The 22,285-nt window shown below is 40.5% G+C and overlaps 1 protein-coding gene across 1 annotated transcript in view; it reads left to right on the plus strand.

Annotated features, from left to right (window-relative positions):
* The window catches only part of NEURL4 (neuralized E3 ubiquitin protein ligase 4), a 1,403,612-nt gene that overhangs the window by 879,518 nt on the left and 501,809 nt on the right, over nucleotides 1-22,285 (plus strand). Inside the window, exon 21 of the mRNA XM_044076219.1 lies at nucleotides 13,796-13,960. Coding sequence (XP_043932154.1) covers nucleotides 13,796-13,960 — 165 coding nt within the window. The remainder of the gene's footprint in view (nucleotides 1-13,795; nucleotides 13,961-22,285) is intronic.

A 22,285-nucleotide genomic window follows, 5' to 3' on the forward strand; every position in this document is an offset into this window, starting at 1 on the left:
GTTTTGGTCTTCTATATTATGAAGTTTTCTCATTTTCAGTGTTCTGAACTTTCAGTGTTATGAAGTGAATCCATATATATATATATATATATATATATATACACACACACACACACACACACACACACACACACACACACACACACACACACACACATATACATACACATGCAGACACACACAAACACACGCATGCGTACTTCTCCAGTTTGCCTGTTCTTCCTGCTTTCAGTAGGGATGCACTGTGTTGTAGATAAAATGCAAGAAAGTTGGTCCACTTGCATTTGTACTGAGTAAAAAAAAAAAAAGCGCTCCTTGAAGTCTCTCTAATTGGCTTAAAATCTGAGCCAGTGAGAGAGACTGGAGGATTGGAAATGAATCACACAATTGATTTAATGTTTTAGCTGCTGCAGTGCATTTTTTAAACTGTTTTATGTATTCCAGAGCAATGTCTTATAGCTACTGCAGCCTGCGTAGCATTTTTTTTAAATGTTTTATGACTGTGCTGGGCCCTAGTTAGCTGCCTGGGTTGCCTACTATAGGATCTGGTCCTGGTAACAACAGATGCTTCAGACTTTGCTGGAGGGCAGCAAAATACAAGGGAATCGAAGCCCAGGGGCTTGAGTTAGACATTTCAAGAAGAAACATGTCAACTTTAAGGAAATGATGGCCCTAATAAAAAGAATTAAAAGCCTAAAATCAACTGTGGATTCAAGGATCATTAGTGGTAATTACAAACAACAACATTATGATATGATACATAAACCGAAGGGGGGGGGGTGTACCGGCCATTACCCTCTGCATAGATTAACCATGATTACCTGGTATGTGTAATCTCAGCATATTCTTTCCCTTCAGGCAACTTACTTTTCATCAGAGACGAATACTATTGCAGACATTCTGAGCAGATCCAGTATAGACCCTCATGAATGGAAGTTGCACCTTCTAGGAGATTGCGAAACACCCCCATGTAGATTCGAGTACCTTCATTCATAACTGACAGCTAAAGACACTGTTTAACACATAGCCACTCTGGTGGTGTAGAGGACTAAAGCCCTGACTACAGCCTAGGTGTCCCATATTTGAATAGTGACTCAGGTGACTCACTGAGTAGGAGGGAGGGAGGGATGGGGACATGCCCATCCCACTGTGGGAAGTGGTTACAAAGGTGCGGTCCTTGTCGTCCTTGGCAAAGGCTGAGGTTTGCGCAAGAAAGCATAGTCTAAGAGAAGATTGGTGTGGGAGCAAGGTTGAGCTTCAGTGGATGTGGGATGATAATGTTACACACACCCATTAAATGCACACACCACATAATCAGAGATGGGAGTGGAAACCAGAAGTAGGCTTTAAAGTGGAAAAAAAACAGGCAGATCTAGGACAGCACCACTCCCTTGGACATCCTTAGGATCCACGTTATCTCTAGTCAAAGAATCAGTGTCAGTCCAGGGGTAAGAGGAGTGATCAGTATTAACTCAGTGTTGGATGTGGGGCAGTGGGGATGGCTGCCAGAATGAATTAGGGATGCAAGAGTATGTCCATAAAAAAAAGAAAGAAAGAAATTCTGTAACTCCCTTCTAGTCCATACAACATTGGTTCTTCCTTCTTATGAGACTGGCCAGGGGCAAGTACCACAAACTTTCTCACACAATGGATCTGCCATACACAAGACAAGGGCTTACTTAGCCACCCCCAACTTACAAATCTCCACCTGACTGGAAGATATGTTTTAGATAGCATTGGGTCTATATTAGAAGCACGAAACACCCTTTGAGTGAATACGTAAAGAGCGACACATATTCATCAAACCGCATTTAAGCGATTTGATGAATATGTCACAGGGCAAGGAGATAGTTGGCCAACTACACGGAGTTGCCCTTTCCTTCACTATAGTGCGATCTCGAAGTTGGTATATTTAGTTGGGGACAAAGCCCACCATCTGATAACGGTTTTTAATTTTAATTTTTTTCCGAACAGCCATGTGAATTTTTTTCACTAAGAAAAAATTTGATTATGTGGCTGTTCGCTATTTGCAGGTTTCAGGTATTATGTGTCGACTTTTATGTAGTCACACATATGAGCTTTCGTTACTCTGATATAGACCCGATAGCATTTTAGCACCTTATTTCTGAGTATATGCAACAGGTGTTAAAGGAGTCTAGAAAACCTATTAGAAAATCATATACTGGGAAAGTGGAAGAGAGATTTTCTAGTTGTTGCCATAGGAGAGACTAGGACCCATTCAAAGTGGAAGTGCCTCTGGTTCCCCAGTACCTGTGTGAATTGCTCAAATCAATCCTTTTTTTTTTTTTATACTTCATTAAGGTGCATCTATAGGCCTTTTCAGCTTGTCTGCCACCAGCAAAGCAATTTCTGAAAGGGGTGTTACATATCTAATCACCTAGGAAACAGGTCGTTCCATCATGGAATCTCAATTTTGTATTAGAAAAGTTACCTCTTCCTCTGTACCAGATCAGGAGCAAACATGAAATTCTTAACTTGGAAGACTGTTTTGCTCAGTGATCTGACTTTGGCTGGCAGAGTATCTGACTTACAAGCCCTCATTTCTTTCCAGCCCTTTTTGACCTTTTACAGGGAAAGGGTAAACTTACGAAAAAAAAACTTTCTTTATGCCCAAGGATGTTAATTTCCTTGTGCTCTTTCCTGAACCCAAATAAAGGCAACTCTGGTACTACCTGGACAGGACTAAATACTATAAAACTTCTGGCCATCTTTTTTATTTCCTTTAATGGAAGAAAAAAGAGACAAGCAAAGTCAATGCAGACTATTTCAAAGTGGGTTTCACACCATATGCATTTCTCTTACTCTCACCATGGAAAGACCTCCCTCCCCTTCAGAAGGTCAAGGCTCTCTGTACTAGCGTAGTGACTACTTCTGGGGCTTTCTTGTAGTTCTGTTCAGCTATATGTTTTTTTTTCTTTGACCAGTTTTACTTTTGGAGTCCTTCATGGGTCTATACGTGGCTCACACTGTGTATTAATTAACCTCCTCTCATCATATCCCTACCACATATATTTTGTGCTTTACTCTAATGATTTTCTAAGGGTCTTGAATAAATCTTCTCAGTAAAATTAAGCCCATGCTGTTTGGAACCTTACAAAGGCGCTCCATTCACTGATTTCTCTCTATCTTTGATCCCTTTGGCAATCCTATCATTCATGTAAACTTCTGCAAGTAGTTGGGGAATTACAGAAACCTAACCATATTACAAGGGACACTAAACAAAATGTTGCCTCATCAACCTTGCATGTAATACGGTACACCACTGCTGCCATGTCATTTCTACTAATAACCCTACCTGTCAATCTAAGAGTAGCCTTTCTGGTTTCATTCCACCTTATGAACTATTTTCTGATTTGCCCCCAGACTTGCACTCATGCTTAACATAATCAATATCTCCCTCTCAGTCAGCAGTATTAACTTTAGTACCGCCTCCTTATAGTGATCCGCTTTCACCCTCAACAGCATAAGTGCCTTCCACAGATTGGCCCTGTCTGTCTATTCCTTCTTTCCTATTCACATTCAAAACAACCCAGACCTGACTTTTTTTTTTTTTTTTTTTAGAAATTCTCTTAAGTCTGAATTATTTGACTGTAAAATGCAGTCAGTCTGTCTATCCACCTTCGAACCTGTCATTCTCTGTCAGAGGTTACATCATGAAATTTCTGCGCCTTGTACAGCCTTTTATACTGTCTTAACTTCCACTGTATAAATGGCTTAAGTCAGATATTTAACTCTGTATTATGATTCTCTTCAACATTGTAAATACTTTTATATCTATTGTCTTTTGTGTCTTTGAGTTAGGTCATGACTGAAAGGTATCATTTGAACCAGCCTAACCACCTCGTTAATAAATAAGCATTGGCATCGAAGCGCTTTTTCTGATTTTGTACATGGGTTTGGGTGTCACATCTGCAGTGACCATCACCTAGGGCTAGTGTTCACACCATTGGGTGGCTACATCTAGTTAGAAAATGTATAGATAAAAAAGTAATTTAGACTAGTAGCTGCTGCATTTTTTCCAGGCTTTCACAGTTTTCTGGGAAGATGCTTACCTATGGAGTGAAGTGGCCTGTAAACATTACACAGTCCAGCCTTCCCTTGTTGCACTGGCCATGTCACTGAAGAGAGTGACTTTTCTGGTCTAGTATCCTCAGACTTGACCACCGTCTAGGATTGTGTCACCATTAAGCACATTTTATTTAAGGTCAGAAAGGCTTTCTATACTAGTGTGATTTGACAAAACTGAAAAGGGAATAGGTGTGGTGAGTTTCAGGAAGGAGTAAAAACTTGAAATGGACAGGAAGGTGTATGGTTCAGGGAGTGTGTGCAAAATTTCTAAACCATGAGGGGGCTAATAGCTCCACTGAAATCCCAGAGGTGGTTAATTCTAAAGAAACAGACAATGATAATTTTCTCTCTCTCTCTCTTTTTTTTTTTAAGACCTCCCAACTCTCAGATGGTTCTAGAGGATCACGATCTGATGACTGACATAATAATCTGGTCACAGTTCACACAAGAGGAAGGGTTGGAAAAACTTTGGCCCCAAACTAGAGCAACCAGCAACAGGGCAACTTTTATTTTATTGTGCCTATTGAGTCTGACTTCCACATTTATAACATTAGATGTTCGTCGTGTTACCCTGCTGCAGTCATCACACTTGGGTTATCCTGTCGTCAGGCGGTCCCGCAGTCGGACGGAATTCCAAAGTCTTGGTCTGGCGTCGGTTGCTGTCGCTTCTTCCCTGACGTCAGTGCGCCAGGGGTATATATATTGCAACCGACACCATTTTCTTCAGTCTTTCTTGCCGCGCGGTGCCCGAAGCAGAAGCAGTTCGCAAGTGCCGGTCAGCAGACTCCTGAGATTTTCGAATTCGAATTTCAGACCGAAGTCTTCTATAAAGCTAAGTACCCCATTGGGGAAATTTTTCTTGCCTCAGACCGATGTCAGAAAAAGTTCACAATTGTATTTCTTGTGGGAAGCAAATACCTCATAAGGATTTTCATTCTTATTGCATACCTTGCCTAGGCCCAGACCACGACGTCACTAGTTGTCGTTTTTGTGCTAGGTTTAATAAACGTACTATTAAAAGGCGCTTTGATTTCGCACGACACTACTTTGGTAGAAAATTTAATTACAGTATGCCGTCGGAGCAACCAACTACCGGCATGCACAAAAAACACAAGGATATGGACAGACAGCCCAGGCCTAAGCCAGATTCCGAGGCCTCGGCTGGTCCGGTCTCCGGTCCTCAGTGAGTCTCCGACGCAGCCCCTGACTACCGCAGATCTGGAACCCGAGACCGCTTCGGAACTTTTGGCGGAATGTACCAGGCCGACGCAACCATTTTGTTCAGGCCCTGCCAATGACATTGCTGATAAAGATGTCGGTGCTGCAAAAACGCCATCGGTTTCTGTAGGCGTTTTCAGACCGATGACGCTCACCATTAAAACGTATCCTAAGACGAAGACTCCTATTAAATCTAAAAGGACTGCACTTCAGTCCCCTGTTCAAGGCCCCATGCCTAAGAAACAGATGCTCAAAATGGCTGAAGATTTGATCTCTCTAATCAGGGGTTCCCAGCCTCCTCCTGACAAAAGGCCTAGACAAGAGGAAGATTATGCATCTTCTGAACAAGTGTCCATTTCTTCAGCCTCCTCTGAAGACCAAGATTACTCCTTCTCCCCTTATGAAGATTCTGTTGCTGAGGATTCCATTCCCTCAGCTTCTCCTCCTGAAGACGACTTCTTTGGGGAAACTTTACACACTATGAGGGAACATTTCCACTGGGAAGGTCAGGACTACTCTGTCTCAAAGAAAAGGCTCAGAGAGTTTCTTTTACTCCCCCAGCACAGACCACTTGCCATCCCACCCGTGTTGGATATTGTGGATGACGTTTACTTAGAATCCAGTTTGAACCCACACTCTCTACCTCCTGCTCCGGCCAAGCCTGACAGATACTATAGAGTTCCTGATTCCCACAAATTTCTATATAAAAGTCCTGTTGCTGACGCAGAGACAATCTCCCAGGGTCCCAAAGGGGCTAAGGCTTCCATGGCTAAAAGTCCTGTACCCTCTGAAAGGGATTCCAGAGCGCTAGACAGGTGGAGGAAAAAGGTTTACACCTCAGCCACTCTAGCTATGAGGGCACTAAATTGCCAATTTCACATGCTTAAGTATCAGCAATTTCTAATCTCTCATTTAAAGCAAAGAATCACTACTCTCCCTCAACAGTTTGAATTGAAAGAAATGCAGGATCTGTTGCATGCAACTGAACAGGTGGGCGAACACACCTTACAATGTGGGTTTGATTCTCTGGAGGCCTCCTGCAGAGCAGCTGTCACTGGGTCTGTTATACGTAGGCATGCTTGGTTAAAGGAACAAACTCTGCCTGATCATGTTAAAGCAAAGCTTCTAGATGCTCCCTTACAGCAGGATGTTCTTTTTGGAGTTAAAGCAGAAAAAGTCTTAAAGAAAATGGAGGATAAGGCAAAATCTATGCAGATAGTCAAAGATTTCCTACAGGTACAGCCTCCTCGCTTCAGCAGAAACTGGCCAACAAAAAATTGGTCCTTTCCAGCTACTAACAGACCACAGAGGGGTAAATACAGACGTCCAAGAGGCAGAGGACAACCACAAGCCCAGTACAAACCTTGCCAATGGGGCACTACAACACAGAAGGGAGGAGAAGACAGGTCCCAATCTACCAGAAGGCAAACTCAATGACTTGCACCTCATCCGGCCAAGCAACTCTCTCTTGGCAGCCCCCTTGGGAGGAAAACTCGCACTTTTTTCAGACAACTGGCACATTGTCACAAAGGACAAATGGGTCCTAGACATAATTTTACGAGGATATAGATTCCATTTTCACACCTTGCCAATAAAAAGAGGAATGCCAAACCTGCTACAAAATCAATGGGCAGAGGCACAAAAGCAAATTACAGCTCTCATGGACATGAGAGCCATTCAACTGGTACCTACTCGAGAGCAAGGTCAAGGATTTTACTCAAGACTCTTTCTAGTGCCCAGAAAGGACAATGCCTGGAGACCTATTCTGGACCTTTCAATTTTAAACACATTCTTACAAGTACCCAAATTCAAGATGCTAACACTACAGTAGCTTTTTCCCATGTTGGGCAAGGAGGCATGGCTAGTAACGTTAGACCTCAAGGAGGCATACCTGCATGTCCCTATCAGACAAAGTTGCAGAAGATACCTCCGTTTCATTGCAGGTTCAACCCATTACCAATTCTCTGCACTGCCCTTTGGCTTATCTACTGCACCCAGAGTCTTCACAAAATGCCTGGCACCAGTAATTGCATACTGCAGACAAAGAGGAATTCAACTATACCCATACCTGGACGACTGCCCTCATCCAAGCAGAATGCAAGGACATTCTCTTACATCATCTGGCTTTTGTAAAACATCTACTAAACTGCCTGGGGTACACAGTAAACGAAAAGAAGTCAAAACTAGTACCCTCACAAAATATGACATTCCTGGGTGCCAGCTTGAACACAACGGCCCAGAAGGCTTATCTGACGCCAGACAAGCAGCTACAACTGACTCAATATTTCAAACCAGTGGCAACAAAGACCCAATTAACTGCAAGAAAAATTCTGCAGGCTTTGGGCTTCATGGCATCTTGCATACTACTAATACCATTTGCAAAGCTGCATATGAGGAAATTACAGTGGTACCTAAAAAGTGTATGGTCTCAACACAGCCACAATTTGGACACAATGATACCTCTCATTCCCTGCGTACAACAGGAGTTTCTATGGTTGTCACAGGCATGTCACCTCAACAAGGGTCAGCCGTTCACCTTGCCCCCAGCCAGGCAAACTATCACAACAGATGCATCAGACTACGCCTAGGGGGCACACATGGCAGGACAGTGCGTTCAAGGCGTATGGACTGCAGATCAAAGGAATCTGCACATCAATCAAAAAGAGATGCTAGCTGTACAGAAAGCTCTGACAGCCTTAAGAATCTATTACATCCAGTACAACTTACAATAAAGACGGACAACACCACAGTAATGTGGTACGTAAACAAACAAGGGGGTACTCACTCCTACCCTCTATGGAGGCAAGCAATGATCTTATGAAACACAGCTCTGGCTTACCAAATTCAGTTACAAGCTCAATTCCTGCCAGGAAAGAAGAACACATTGGCAAACAACCTCAGCAGAAACGTCATGGATCCCCTTAAAACTATCAATTAACAAAATTTTGTACAAGGACACTTCAGCATCAAGCTTGGAAAGTAGACGCACTCTCTTTCATTTGGTAAAACCTGACAGCATATGCCTTCCCTCCATTGCCTCTCCTCACAAAAGTGCTTCTGAAAGTCAAAAAGGAGAGACCACGACTGATTCTCATAGCCCCAGACTGGCCACGCCAGCACTGGTACCCACTATTGAGAAATATGGCCCACGGCCCACCTTGGATCTTACCACAAATTACCCCATTTGCTCACACAACAAAGCAATCAGATTCTTCACATCCAACTCAAAACCTTAAATCTGGCTGCATGGCAAATCACCTAAGCATCCAGCCAGCTCCTCTTTCCCAAGCAGTTATGGGTGTTATTCTGGAAGCTAGGAGGCCAAGCACCAGGAAGGCTTATTCGGACAAATGGAAAAGGTTTTGTGCCTGGAACCAAGCTAAAGGCCAAGACACATTTCAGCCTCACATGCCTCACATTCTACAGTACTTAACTGAGATGTTGCACAAAGGACTTTCCTTCTCTTCCATTAAAATCCATGCTTCAGCAAGAAAAGAACACTGTCAGGGTAAGGTATCACCTCCCAAAAAAAGCACAAATCCAAAATAAGAAGAGGATGATACTCCACAACAAATGAAGCAAAACCAGATGAATGAAAAGACAAGTCCTTTATTTGAATAAGTAAGCGCTTTCATGTTGCTTGGAACGCTTCATCAGACTTCAACAAACCATAAAATTTAAATCAACTTATATAAGTTGATTTAAATTTTATGGTTTGTTGAAGTCTGATGAAGCATTCCAAGCAACGTGAAAGCGCTTACTTATTCGAATAAAGGACTTGTCTTTTCATTCATCTGGTTTTGCTTCGTTTGTTGTGGAGTATCATCCTCTTCTTATTTTGGAAAGTCCATGCTTCAGCTGTTTCAGCCCACTACAACATGGATCCACCCTTATTTTCACATCCACTTCTAAGGCAGTTCCACAGAGGGGCAAAAAACATTAGGCCCCCCAGGAGAGCACCTACACCAACATGGGACCTCAATTTTGTTCTGGAAAAACTAGTGCTACCTCCCTTTGAACCAGCTTTCTCTGCAGATCTTCAGTTCATATCATGGAAGACTGCCCTGCTGCTAGCAATAACTTCAGCTAGAAGAGTCTCAGAGCTGCAGGCACTAATGGCAGTGGAACCTTTCCTCATTTTTCATCAAGACAGAGTTTCTCTACGAACTAATCCTTCCTTTATGCCTAAGGTGGTTTCCAGTGTGGCTTTAAATCAAACCATCCACTTACCCACCTTCTTCCCAAATCCACAGAACAAAGGTGAGAGACTCCTGCATTCCTTGGACATTCACAGGCAACTTCGTTACTACTTGGACAAAACTAAGGCTTTCAGACAATCTGACCAGCTCTTTGTATCCTATGCTACAGCTTCACAAGGGAAGGCTATTTCAAAACAAACCATTTCCAAATGGATAGGACATTGCATATGTTTCTGCTATACCCATCATGGAAAACCAGTTCCTGCTACCATTAGGCCCCACTCTACCAGGGCAACAGCTACATCTACAGCTTTTCTCAGGGGGGTTCCAACTAAGGAGATTTTGGAAGCTGCAACTTGGAGTTCAGTACACACCTTTACCAAACACTGTCACTTACCACTTTACTCTAAGACTAGGGCAGGCTTCGCCACTGCAGTTCTGCAGGGCCTTATAGCCTCCTTCAACCCTCTATGATTCCTCCACCCATTCTTAGCTTTGGGATTCAACCCAAGTGTGATGACTGCAGCAGGGTAACACGATGAACATAGTACAGTTTTGTACCTACTATAAATGTAGATGTTCGAGTGTACACCCTGCTGCAGTCCAGGTTACCCTCCCTCCCTCCATCCCCTCTGAACTAACTGGCTAAAATCTCTACAATACCTTCCTGATGTATTTGCTTATAGCTGGAGGGATTTTGTGTTTGTGCAAAATTTACTCAATTTGGCACTAATTACTGACCACCATTTTGGGGGCAGCTGACATCTGGGGCAAGAAAAACTGAAGAAAATGGCGTCAGTTGCAATATATATACCCCTGGCGCACTGACGTCAGGGAAGAAGCGACAGCAACCGACGCCGGACCAAGACTTTGGAATTCCGGCCAACTGTGGGACCGCCTGACGACAGGATAACCCAAGTGTGATGACTGCTGCAGGGTGTACACTCGAACATCTACATTTATGGTAGGTACAAAACTGTACTTTGTATTTTTGAGGTCCATATTAGTTTGTTAGAGAGGGGATTCACCTTTATTCCTTTGAGGAGCTTCATTTTGGTTGATACCATTGTTGAATTCAAAATGCATCTAAGAAAACTGAACTTTCATTTACTTTTTTCTGATAACCCTGATGGCAATTTCACTGATTTGTCTATGAAAAGGTAGTCTGAGTGGATCCCCCACCACCAGAATTTAACCTTGTATGAAAAATTTTGTTTTAAAGATTTCAGGAAACTATCATGTAACACACCCAAACACTCTTGCTTCAAATTTAACAGGATTGAACCCGTCCATCCATCCACCACACCTTTTTCTCATTTTTGCACATGGGATCGGGGTGTCACTTCCACAGTGACAATCATCTAGAGCCAAGGTTCACACCACTGGGTCATTAGCCCTGTAGTGGCTGTTCTTCCATACCACACAAACACTCACATTTATGGACAATTTAGAGTGTCCAGTTCACCTATTGCATGTCTTTGGAATGTGGGAGGAAACTGGAGCATCCAGAGGAAACCCATATGAGTACACAGAGGACATGCAGACTCCACACAGAAGGCACCCCAGCTGAGAATTGAACCAGAGAACCTGTTGCTGTGAGGTGACCACACTATCTGTTGTGCCATATCATTTTAAAGGACTGGCCTAGTAACAAAGATGTCAATGTCATGAAACCTAACAAAGGTGGTGGTGGTGTGGTACTGATGAATATGTGGGATTATACAGAGAGAATGTTGAATATGATATTCAACAATACCCATTACCAGACTGTCTCTTTGAATGAGACATACAGAACCATTGATCTGGCATTACAAGTTCACTGGTTTGGGGGTGCCATTTCCAATAAAGACTTGTGGAGTTCTAAACCATGCATCCCCATGATTTTCGTCATGTCCAAAATAAATAAAAACATGTAGAACCCTCTTGTACAGTGGCTTATTTGTGCTGGTGGATCTAAAACGGAACCCTTCACTATTTTCATTTCCAGGTATCCTTAAAAATTTGTAGGACTTTTTGGGAGGAAAATCAGAGGGCTGTTATGAGAGGAGGGCAATTTTCTTGTCGGTGGTGATGTAAATTATTTATTTAAAGTTCTCTCTCAGAGTATGGACTTGGAATGGTTTTGAGATTAGGTCAGCATTACTACATCTGTAACCAACCCAGGGGTTAATAACCTGTGTATGCAGCTTGTACTTAAAAATACCTTTTTCACCTGTGAGGGTAAATATTTCAGACAAAATTCTGGGGTTGTGATGGGGGTGACCTGTTCCCCATCTTTGTTAAATACTGCATTATGCTTTTGGCAACAAGTCCACAATTCTGAGAATAAATAAAATCCATTCCTCAAAACGTATACTAGGTTGGATTTTTGCTTGGTATGTTACCAGAGATATTCTCATGGAGTTCCTTAAATAAATAAATAAATACAAACCTGTACTTTGACAGTGCACACATTTGCTTAGAAAAAAAGTATTGTAAAGGAACAGTGCATTCATCTCTCTATGCTGGTCTCAAATTTATGTAAGTTATATGCCCAATGTGACCATCATAGAACAGTATTTGTTAATAGAAACTACCACCCCTTTCCAAGCTGCTTGACAAAATGTTGACCCTGGTTAAATACAGTAGGGATAATGAATATGCACTTATCCTCAGATGACCATTGGAAGGCAAAGTTTAGAACAAGACAGACATTTTCCAGAACCATTTGTCTGCAGCATTCCTTTGAATCAGAGGGGTTGCCAGGACATCATGGTGAGGAACTAGGAGTTGGTTATTAACAACAAACCTGATCTTCAGAAACTGGGGCCAACTCCCATTTCACTTACAAATTTGCCAACGACATCAGAGGCATTTTTGACAGTAGTAATACTAAGAGTACTAACATTGGAAGCATGGCAAGGGTGGAGCTTATTCTTATTGTCTCCTTACATTTGAAGGAATACTTATGATTGTGCACAGTTGCACAGAAGTAATGTCCTCTGCAGCTAGATTCAGTTGTATACCAGTAACATTGCCTGTATCTGTTTATGTTCACATTGTCTGGCATTTTATGTCATTAAATGAGAACATGGATTAAATAAACAAAACATCTTTAAAGTATTAGAAAGCGTGACAAGACAAATGCATTGTTCAAGCACTTTTTCACATGCAAAGATTTTTTAAAAGTTTTTATTTTTCACTTAAGAAGATAGACAAATGTAGCAGGGGCAGGGATTGGGAAACTTTACTATTTATATAGAGAATTACATTGGTAAATTTTACTGAATGCTGATGTTCTTCTCAGTTTGAATGAACATTTATCTATAGCACCTAGTTTAAAAATAAGACATAATAGATTAAACAAGTAGCTTGTCATGTGACATGAATTTATCATGTGTTTATTTAAGTTGTCTGGATATGTGGTCTGTCTTTATACTGATGAAGTTCTTTCTACAGATAATGAAAGCACTAAATATATTGTGGTATTTCTCACATTTTCTGCAGATTAGTGTTCTTGGTTTTGTGGACCATCTAAGATTATTTGTGGTTAGCAGTTCTCTCTCAGGTTTGGCCTAGAAGACAATCCAGAGTGAAGTTAATGAGCCTAAAAGTTTATTTTGACGAGGTGTCATCTAGTGGATTGCAGTTGGGATGGGTGTGTTCATTATCCTTGTACATGCCTGAAATAAGACCTTCTGGGTCTTTTGCCTTTTCCCAAAATGCGGACAGGGAGAAATGACACTACCCCATCTGTATATTTGGAACACACAAGCTTAAGATAGTAAAAGTTGATTTGAGAGAATAGTTGTAAGGGATTTTAATTATGTGCAATAATATGTAGGGGAGTAGAGACTCGCAGATGATTTTATCAAAAAGAAATGTAAAATGAGTAGATTTATGTAAGTTGCAAAGCCAACAAAACAGATTGAACCGTATAAATAACTGTTAGTCTTTCTTGTCATATGAGATCTTCCATTATGGCTTCCAAGAACATGTGTTTTGTTAGTCAGTTAAGTACTTGTTTGAATTCTACTGTTGAGCAAGGAATGCGTAATGTTAGTAGTCCAACAGTATTTCCTTCATTTTCACCATGCAGCCATTTATATAAAATTTGGTGTATGTATGTTTTTTGGTATAGCATAAAGAACTCATCACAACTTCTGCAACATTAAACTTGTAAATAGCTGTGATCTGGAAAGTTTAAGCAAATGTGATAAATAAACAATGTTTTATGATGAGTACAGTGATATTTATTTTATTCCACTAGGAATTTCCATTTCAAAAAAATACTTTTTTCTGTATTACAGTGTGAAAATGAAGTGCCAGCGTTCACAACCTCTGTGACATTCCTTGAGTATCATGGCAAAAACATTCTGTTGTCCAATGAAAACCACACGGCTGCAAGGGTAGCCAGCTATAACCAGGGGCTTCTAGTAACAGCAGTACCCCTGCCTCGACAGCAACTGTTTCAGGTATGCTTTAAATATTTAGTACTCTTTCTTGCTGCCTTTTTTTTGGGGGGGGGTGGAAGGAGCTGTCTTTCTTACCTTACTCATTGATCATTACACTTCCCTGTCTTTTCTTGCCCCATTAGACCATTCAACGATCCTCCAGGAGGCAAGAGACCTCTGACCCATTAGGTCCTCCTTGGGACAGGAGCCAAGCAGCATTGAGTTGGAGTCATCACTTATCTGAGGTTGGGGGGGGGGGTTGCTTTAATGTTCTAACCCTTTTGTGCATTCCCAGAACTGCCCCAGAATTCAGCATACAATGGGAGTTAGTGAGAGCATGACGTTAACTTCTTCAAGTAAACCCTTCAAGCAGATGTTCAAAAAGTGCAGTATATAATTCAACTCTTTTAAATAAGCAAAGTAACACCTGTGATACAAACCAGGCCCACACAATAAAAACTGGTAACAGTAACTTCTAATAGAAAATGGATAGTAATGACAAAATAAGAAACAGCAATAAATAGTAATCATGATAATAATAAGAGAATCACAATATATTACATACAATATGTATTATGTGTGTGTGTGTGTATGTATACACATACACACACACACACATATATATATATATATATATATATATATATATATATATATATATATATATGTGTGTGTGTGTGTATTATTATAATGTAGGCAGTAAATTGGATTTACTGTATATCCTAACTAAGCACTACGTTGCCATTGTACTGTTTTGCTGTTACTTGCATGTTGTTGGACTTGTCTGTTGTACTTCTGCTCTGTTTTTGACCCTGGTCTGAGACTGAAGTTGGTCAGAATTGATCAGTGGTCTATTCTGGTAAACAAATTCTAATAAATAAATAAATAAATGTCAAACTTGTAAACACTCCATTGTCTCAAACATCTGCTTGAGAAGTACATGGAATAGGTACTGAAGAATGAACTGTAAGGACTGTGTAACCTCTGTAACCTTTGTAGCATGAGTCACATTTACATTTAGACTGACATATACAACTTTTCTGTATCCTTTCAACCCATATTTAGGCAGAGCTGACTAATCTTCCGCCAGCTTCTTTTAAACTACCATTTCATTCATAGCAGATATTTATTGTGCATGCTTAGATTTAAATTATCTGTCATTTTAAGGAATTCCATGTCTAATATTGCACTGATTAATCTGTACACACATCAAACAAGAGGTGGCTTTCAAAATTTTCAATTTCTAGTAATTGCCTACTTTAATTATGTTACTTTCAAAGACAAAATACATCATTCATATTTTGCTCATTTAACTCTCACTTGGAGCCCCCAAAAAGAAACACCGGGGGGATTGATAGTCAGCCTGTCTTGCCATAAACTAGATTTTAGGCTTTGCAGCTGGGTTTGGAACAAATCCAGTTTTGAACATTACATTAAAACATGCAGCCATGTCCCTCTGTCTCTTTCTTCAGCTCTCTGCTTTTATGAGTTTTGAAGAAGACAAGTTCAGAGTTCTGTCTGCCTTAGTCTTTAGCTTCGATGTACATTCTTTCACTCCCTGGGTAACACCCACCATTAAAGCTCTGACTGAAAAATGTGCACATTGACACTGCTATATCTGAAGACAAGAGGGAAAAGGTTTCAGGCTTCTGTTGGTTAAAGGACATACTTGTGCTGCATTTTCAGTTACTTTTTTTACTCTGTGAGCAAACTATAGAGGGTGGGTAGAACCAGTGGAAACTACTCGTTTTCAAACTGCTGACAATGCCTTGACTGTGCAGCAAAAGTTTTATCACTAGAGAGAAACAGAACGTTTTAAAAAGCTTGGTAAATCTGAAGTGTGACTGTTTCAAGTGACTAGGTTTTATAGCTTGAATAAAATTATCTTATATTGTAGATCTGTAGAGTAAAGTCCTGCTTAGTAAAGATCCATCAACTGTTATGAAGAAGCACCTTACCTACCTTCTGTAATAATGAAAGTAACTTCTTTTAGAGCTTAAGTAGCAAAGAGAATGGTTATTTGCACAGGATTTTCTTGGATCAACTGGTGATCCAGGTACAAACACCCTGTAAGTTTTCTTTTTCTGGGTCACATTCAGAGATCCCACATCCACTTTACAGGCATGCTTCATAAACATTTCCAGCCCCTTCCCTCTCAAAGACACCACCCTGATGCACATTTATGCCCTCAAGATTCTGTCTCTACATATGTATGGGGGGGGGGGGGCAGAAATCTTAAAAAAAAAAAGCCTGTCGGGGTCCAAAAACAGAAATAAAATATTTTACCATAACAGAAGTAAGCAAGCATAATGGTTGCACCAAAACAATGATACAAAATGGAAAAAGTGTACTTTTTTAGCATTATGTTCAACAGATGGTGATAATTTTGTCAAAACTTCATATTTTGAGCTCAGGTTTTCAAAATACTGTTTGTAGACCACCCACTACCACCTAAGCTGTGGCACTGATTTTGTGCAGTTTGAGTCCATAACTTGATTCATGAACGTAACTGCACAATAACATTTATAGCTGGAATTGCATAACAGCATGCAGCATTCTAATAGCCAGTTCCCTAAAATGACTCCACTGACAGTTTCATACAAAAATGCCATAAATTATACCACTGCACATGAATCAGTTAGTTAAAATGAGCAGCACATTTTTTAAAATATTTTAACAAGATATTCTTAAGTCTGCCAAAACTAATATTTTAAGCTCAAAATCTCAGCATACCATCTCTAGGCCACCACCACCACAACTGTGACTGAATTTGTGCAACTCAAAAGACTGTTTCAAATGGAGTTGCCCAAGGTTGCACATTAGTTTGACAGAAGGGTCCCTAAAATGACGCCCCTAAAATCTGCATAGCAAAATTCCACATAATTAAAACATTATAACCTTGCAGAACAGGTAAAATGGGTAGGGGAACTGTTTCACATTGGTATGCACTGCAGAGCATATAGTTGTGCATAATCCACTAAATGTAAAATTAAGACTGAAAATATATAGATGCTGGATAATTATGATGATACCAAGGCACTTGAAGGTTTGCATGGTACAGCTATAACCACACCCCAAGGATTATAAGGTATTCACTGTTTGGCTTTTGCAACAGAATGCCCATGAGTGTGCTTTATTTTTTTTTTAACTACATCTACTTATCTCTTAGCCCAGTTTAGAATCTCTGCTTCTACAAGCTCTCTTGGCAGCCACACAAGATGACTTCAACTTCTTGTACTTCTTACTACTACTGGATCAGAAAAAGTCTGTTCAATTTCCTTTCTCTAACAGATGAAAGTATATAACACATCAAAATCATAAATACATTGCTTCATTGCAACATTAGAACTAAAACTAGTATTTAGTTATCCACAGAAATAATGCTTTCAAGCATTTGAATTGTTCATCTAGAAAAATACAGAGAATTGAGAACTGGCTGTCTACATTTCAAGATGTGGATGTAGTTATCCCCAGAAATAAAAACCACGAAAAAGAGACCAAAGCCAAAAAAAAAAACGACAATCCAAGAGAACAGCCAGAAACCAGGAAAATGTAAAACTTTAATCCAACTGTAGCCCAATCGAAAGTACAAAAAATCGCACAGTCCACAAATACAAATATCTCTAACAGATGAAAGTATATAACGCATCAAAATCATCAATACATTGCGTCATTGCAACATTAGAGCTAAAACTAGTTATCCCCAGAAGTAACACTTTCAAGCATTTGCAATTTTCAACTAGAAAAATACAGAGAATTGAGAACTGGCTGTCTACATTTCAAGATGTAGATGTTCATTTTATCTTTGTACCTACAACGTATGTTGACTATATATCTGAATATCTAACTATTTTGCCCAGTGCTTATAAAAGAAAATATTAAACAGTTTGAGCTGGAATTTTGTATTGATATGTACCACCAGTTAGGCTGTGTGGTCATTAGAATGCACTAGGATACCATGCATTAGATTTGTTTACTTTAATGAGTGGATTTATTGGATTTTTCTATGGTGAGGAAAGACGTACATGTCAAGAATATGTCATTACTGAGCATAAGTTACAAGAATACATCCAACCCCAACGTAGCCCTCTGCTGACCCCTCAATCTGTTCAGTAAAAGACTTGGCCTCCCAGTTCAGTACATACTTCATCAACAATGCTAACTTCTGTCCTAAATCACTCAACTTCCGGTACCCAACAACCTTTCTCTAAACTGACACTCCAGCGTAAAACATTCTGCCTGGAACCCTACCCATCTCAACCTCTGCCATAGAAGAAACTATTACTAATACTGAAACTTATCACCACTGCTCCAAATAACCTACCAGGAGAATACATTAAAGTGATTTTCCTGTGTTAATGAATGTATTGTGGCATTTGATGACTGAAGTGCTGCAGTGCATTTTTCCACTTCATAAACTTTTTGTAAACCACACTACAAATAAATTTACTGTTTCCTACAGTGACGTTACCCTTAGGGTAATTTATGTTGCACTCGTATGTAAGTACTAGGCAAGCTGCCCTTGCGGGCCATTTTATGCCTAGCCAATTACCCTTTTTGGTGCTCAAATTAACCTATCCAGTTTGATTAGAAATTGGTCTTACCAATTCCCTGATTGATAATTATATATTATCCTTAATGAGAATAACTGGGATAATACCATAGGTAACTTGGGGGACCCATGCATGGGATAAAGCATTTAGGAGCTACTTCTGTAAATTAATAATGCATGGGACAGTCCTACTGTAAATTTTCTGTTTCCCAGCCATAGATCCAAGCTGCTCTTGAGTATGGACATGGATGAGCTTTGTTTTATTTGGATGGGAAATCTGTTCCACAGCAGCTATATCCTTTGCAAGATATACCTGTCCTTCCAAATCGTTCTTTTGATGTTGCGAGATATACCTGTCCCTCCAAACCAATCTGTTAATACTGCAGAAAAGGTTTAGATCCCTAGACCAAATATTTCTGATGACATTTGACTTGCAGATGTACAGTAAATCCATCAGAATTTGGTTAGAGGGTGCCTTGCATGCCAGACACAGACCACCTCTTAGCAGTCTACAAGATCCAGAGAATAGTGACAGGGAGTTCAGTCAGTCCATCTAGGGCATATTGTTTAGGCCTTGTTTCTTTTAATAAGGTATTTATGTAGGCATTCCAGTTGTTGCATGCCTCTGGACAGATGCATGCCAAAGGGGACATTATATTCCATGACTAGCCTAATGAGAGCTGAGTAAAGGGAGACACTTATATCTCTAGATCAAGAAACAGTCCCTTTCTTTGTAAGCTGTGCAATATAGAAGGACTTCAGTACAATAGTGGATACATGATGGTCGAAAGTTAGGTCACTGTCAACGTAAGTTCCCAAATCCAAAACAACTGAGTCAGCTCTTTGAAGCTTATTGTCAATATGGTAGTTCCCTGGAGTAGGTGACTTCCCAAAGGTACAACAGTGCATTTTATGACATTTAGTTTCATTAGGAGTAGGTAGTTTGTCTCAAATAAGATGTCCTTCTTTACCACTGTTGCAGTATTCTTTAATAAAGAGATATCCTACTGAGGCTAGCCATACGTCGGCAAATATGCCAAAGCTGTAGGTCCTTCCAGGCACCATATATCAGACATATGTCCTACATCCAGGATGAAAAGTGCATAAATGACATACTAGAGCCTAACCCTCAGAACTTCTTTGCCGCCAGTTCAAACGTTACTTTTTGAATTTGATCTGTCAAGTTGCTTGTCACTTTGTTTCAGCTACCAAGTCTATGGCAGATAAGCACCCCACTGGGGACATTTTCTTCTTTCTTTTTGTTGGTTTACCACTTTACGTTCCATCCAGAAATGAGAAATGTGAGTGTGGTAGACAGATTTCCCATAAAGACAGACACAACAGCTGCCTTTTCTCTCTAGGTGCAGACCACAATCACACACTGTGTGCTGTTTGTCAGGCTTTTGTATCTAAGAGTCTTCATAGCCATTTGTCCTTCCTTTCTGTTTACCTAGAGAACCAATGTGTGAAGTTGCTTGTTGAGAGAAACATGGGTTACAAATCCACCCGCCCTGACGTTCAGCTGTCTTTCAAGAAGTCTAAAAAGATTAGTTCCGAGACTTCTGCTGTTCAGCCTCTGCCAAATTTCTCCATCTGATTGGATGACGAACTGTAAGACCATCCAATTTTGCCACCAGCTCCAACTGTTGCATCTTTATTGGAGGCCAACAAAGGGTTGGTTTCTTGCACATCCACTGAGGCTGAGCATACATCTGCTACAGACAAAAAGGAGAAGCCATGGCTGATTATTTCAGAAGGGCCTAAGGGTATTCCACAGATATTTGTTAGGGAACAGGTACCTAGATCCCTCATTGAAGGCAAGCAGGGTTCTGAACCACCTCAGCTTGTTAGGACAGAGGTTCCATGTAAGAAAAAGCAGAAGTCCAAGCATTTGGCTCCTGTGGCCAAGGAACCCCATAAAGAGTGGCAGGATTTCACTCAGTGTCTTTTCAAAGCCCTTATGGCCTTAAAGCCATGCCTTCTGTTGATCCTTTTTCTTCCACTCCCTCTAAAAAGGCTTAGGGAATCTGACTCTTCTGATGAAGATGTGGAATTGGATTCTGGGGAAGAGTCCATAGCATTTTCTTCTCGGATCCTCTTGCTCAGTGGTCAGAGGAGGATGATACTTGTTCTCCAGATTACCCTGATGAGTATTCTTTTGGTGACACCATTGTAAAATGATGGAGCATTTTTAGTGGGACAGTTTCCAGATATCTGAAGTCCAAAAGAGAGAGGCATCATGCTCTTTTACAAATGTACTCTTTCAGGCCTTCTGCAGCCCCTCCTTTGTTGGAAGCTCTTCTGGACACCTTTTCTGCTGCTTCCTAGGTTCCTGAGTACAAAACTCCTGCACCTAAAAAAACTGACAGGTTTTACAAGGTGCCTGAATCTCAAAATTTTTATATAAGAATCCCTCCTCTGACCCTGCCTGACTGCTTGACTGCATCCAAACTGCTTACACACAGTCTGAGAGCTCCATCTTGTCTCTCTTCATATAGACCAAGGAGGCACACCTCAAGTCATTGACACTGGCATGGACTGACAAGAGTCGTACTGTAACTTGGTGTTCAAGGACTTTGAGTGCATTTATGATCTGACTGATTCTGGCACGAGACAAGCAACTAACCATCACTCTTTCCTTGCTCAGCCTGTAAGAGACACGTCTGTATGTCTTACAGTGGAATTGCCTATAACAAGAATGTTAGGTTGGGTTGATGCCTGTGACTTTGGGACTCCTTGTGCTATGTGAGGAGGTAGGCTTAATTTGCTGAATGTGCTTTGTTCCTGTGTTGTGTTTTGGAGTTCTTTGAAGTTTAGGTAAGTTAATATATAGAGCCTTAGTATAGAATGGATTATGTGTATTGTGAAGACCTTAGAAAGGTGTGGTGTACTCCTGATTATTTTGGTGTCTGAATTTGAGAATTTTACCTCCAAGGATATTATATAAATACATCTCTCACACATTGAGTTTATGCTGTTTGGATAATAGATAATTGTTACCATGATACATTTTTACTGTGTCTCAAGATACCCATATCAGTCAGGCTGGCTAAAGAAGTTGAGGGGAAGTGCTCATCCATGGTTCCAGCATGATGTTTCTGGGAGCAGGAGTGACTGTAACTGCTTGTTGTTATGTTTGTTTAGGATGTTTGAATGGACTTGCTACTGAGTATTTAAAGTTAATTACAAAACAACTAGCCTGGAAACCTTCTTCATGTTGTGGTGCTGGGGAAAGTTAAACAGATGTTTAAAAAAATCATTTTAAAATGGTAGCAGATATTCTGACCTTCCAAGTTTCTACATTAATTAACTGATCCATTAAAGAAAGCTGCATTCCATTCTGTGCAAATAAATCTTGCACAAAGGCAGCATTTCCACAGATCTTACTAAGTAGCTAATAGCCATTTTGTCTCCCCTTGCAAAAGTCCTTAAATGTATCCATAATGGTTCCTCACCTTTATTTCAGACAGTGCTCTGCTATCTCCAACACAGCATGGCTTTTGCCCTAGTCATACCACTGCTGTGGCCTTCCTTAACTTTATAACTGCCATATATCAAAACAGAAATGAGGAAAACCTAGTCTCTGCTGTCTTCATTGACCTATCAAATGCTTTTGACTCATTTTCATTCACACTCACTTGTTTTGACAGCTCGCTGTTCTGCAGACAGCAGTCTGTAAAATGGCTAAATAACATCTCCCATTTCCTTCCCATAGCAGCTAGTCCCTCTTTTATTCAAAATATTTGTCAGTGACTTCCACTCAGCAAGCAAACATATAAAAAAGTCATCCAAAT

This window comes from Protopterus annectens, chromosome 7.part0 (assembly GCF_019279795.1).
Source record: "Protopterus annectens isolate FY-2018-M chromosome 7.part0, PAN1.0, whole genome shotgun sequence".
Classification (NCBI taxonomy): Eukaryota; Metazoa; Chordata; order Ceratodontiformes; family Protopteridae; genus Protopterus; species Protopterus annectens.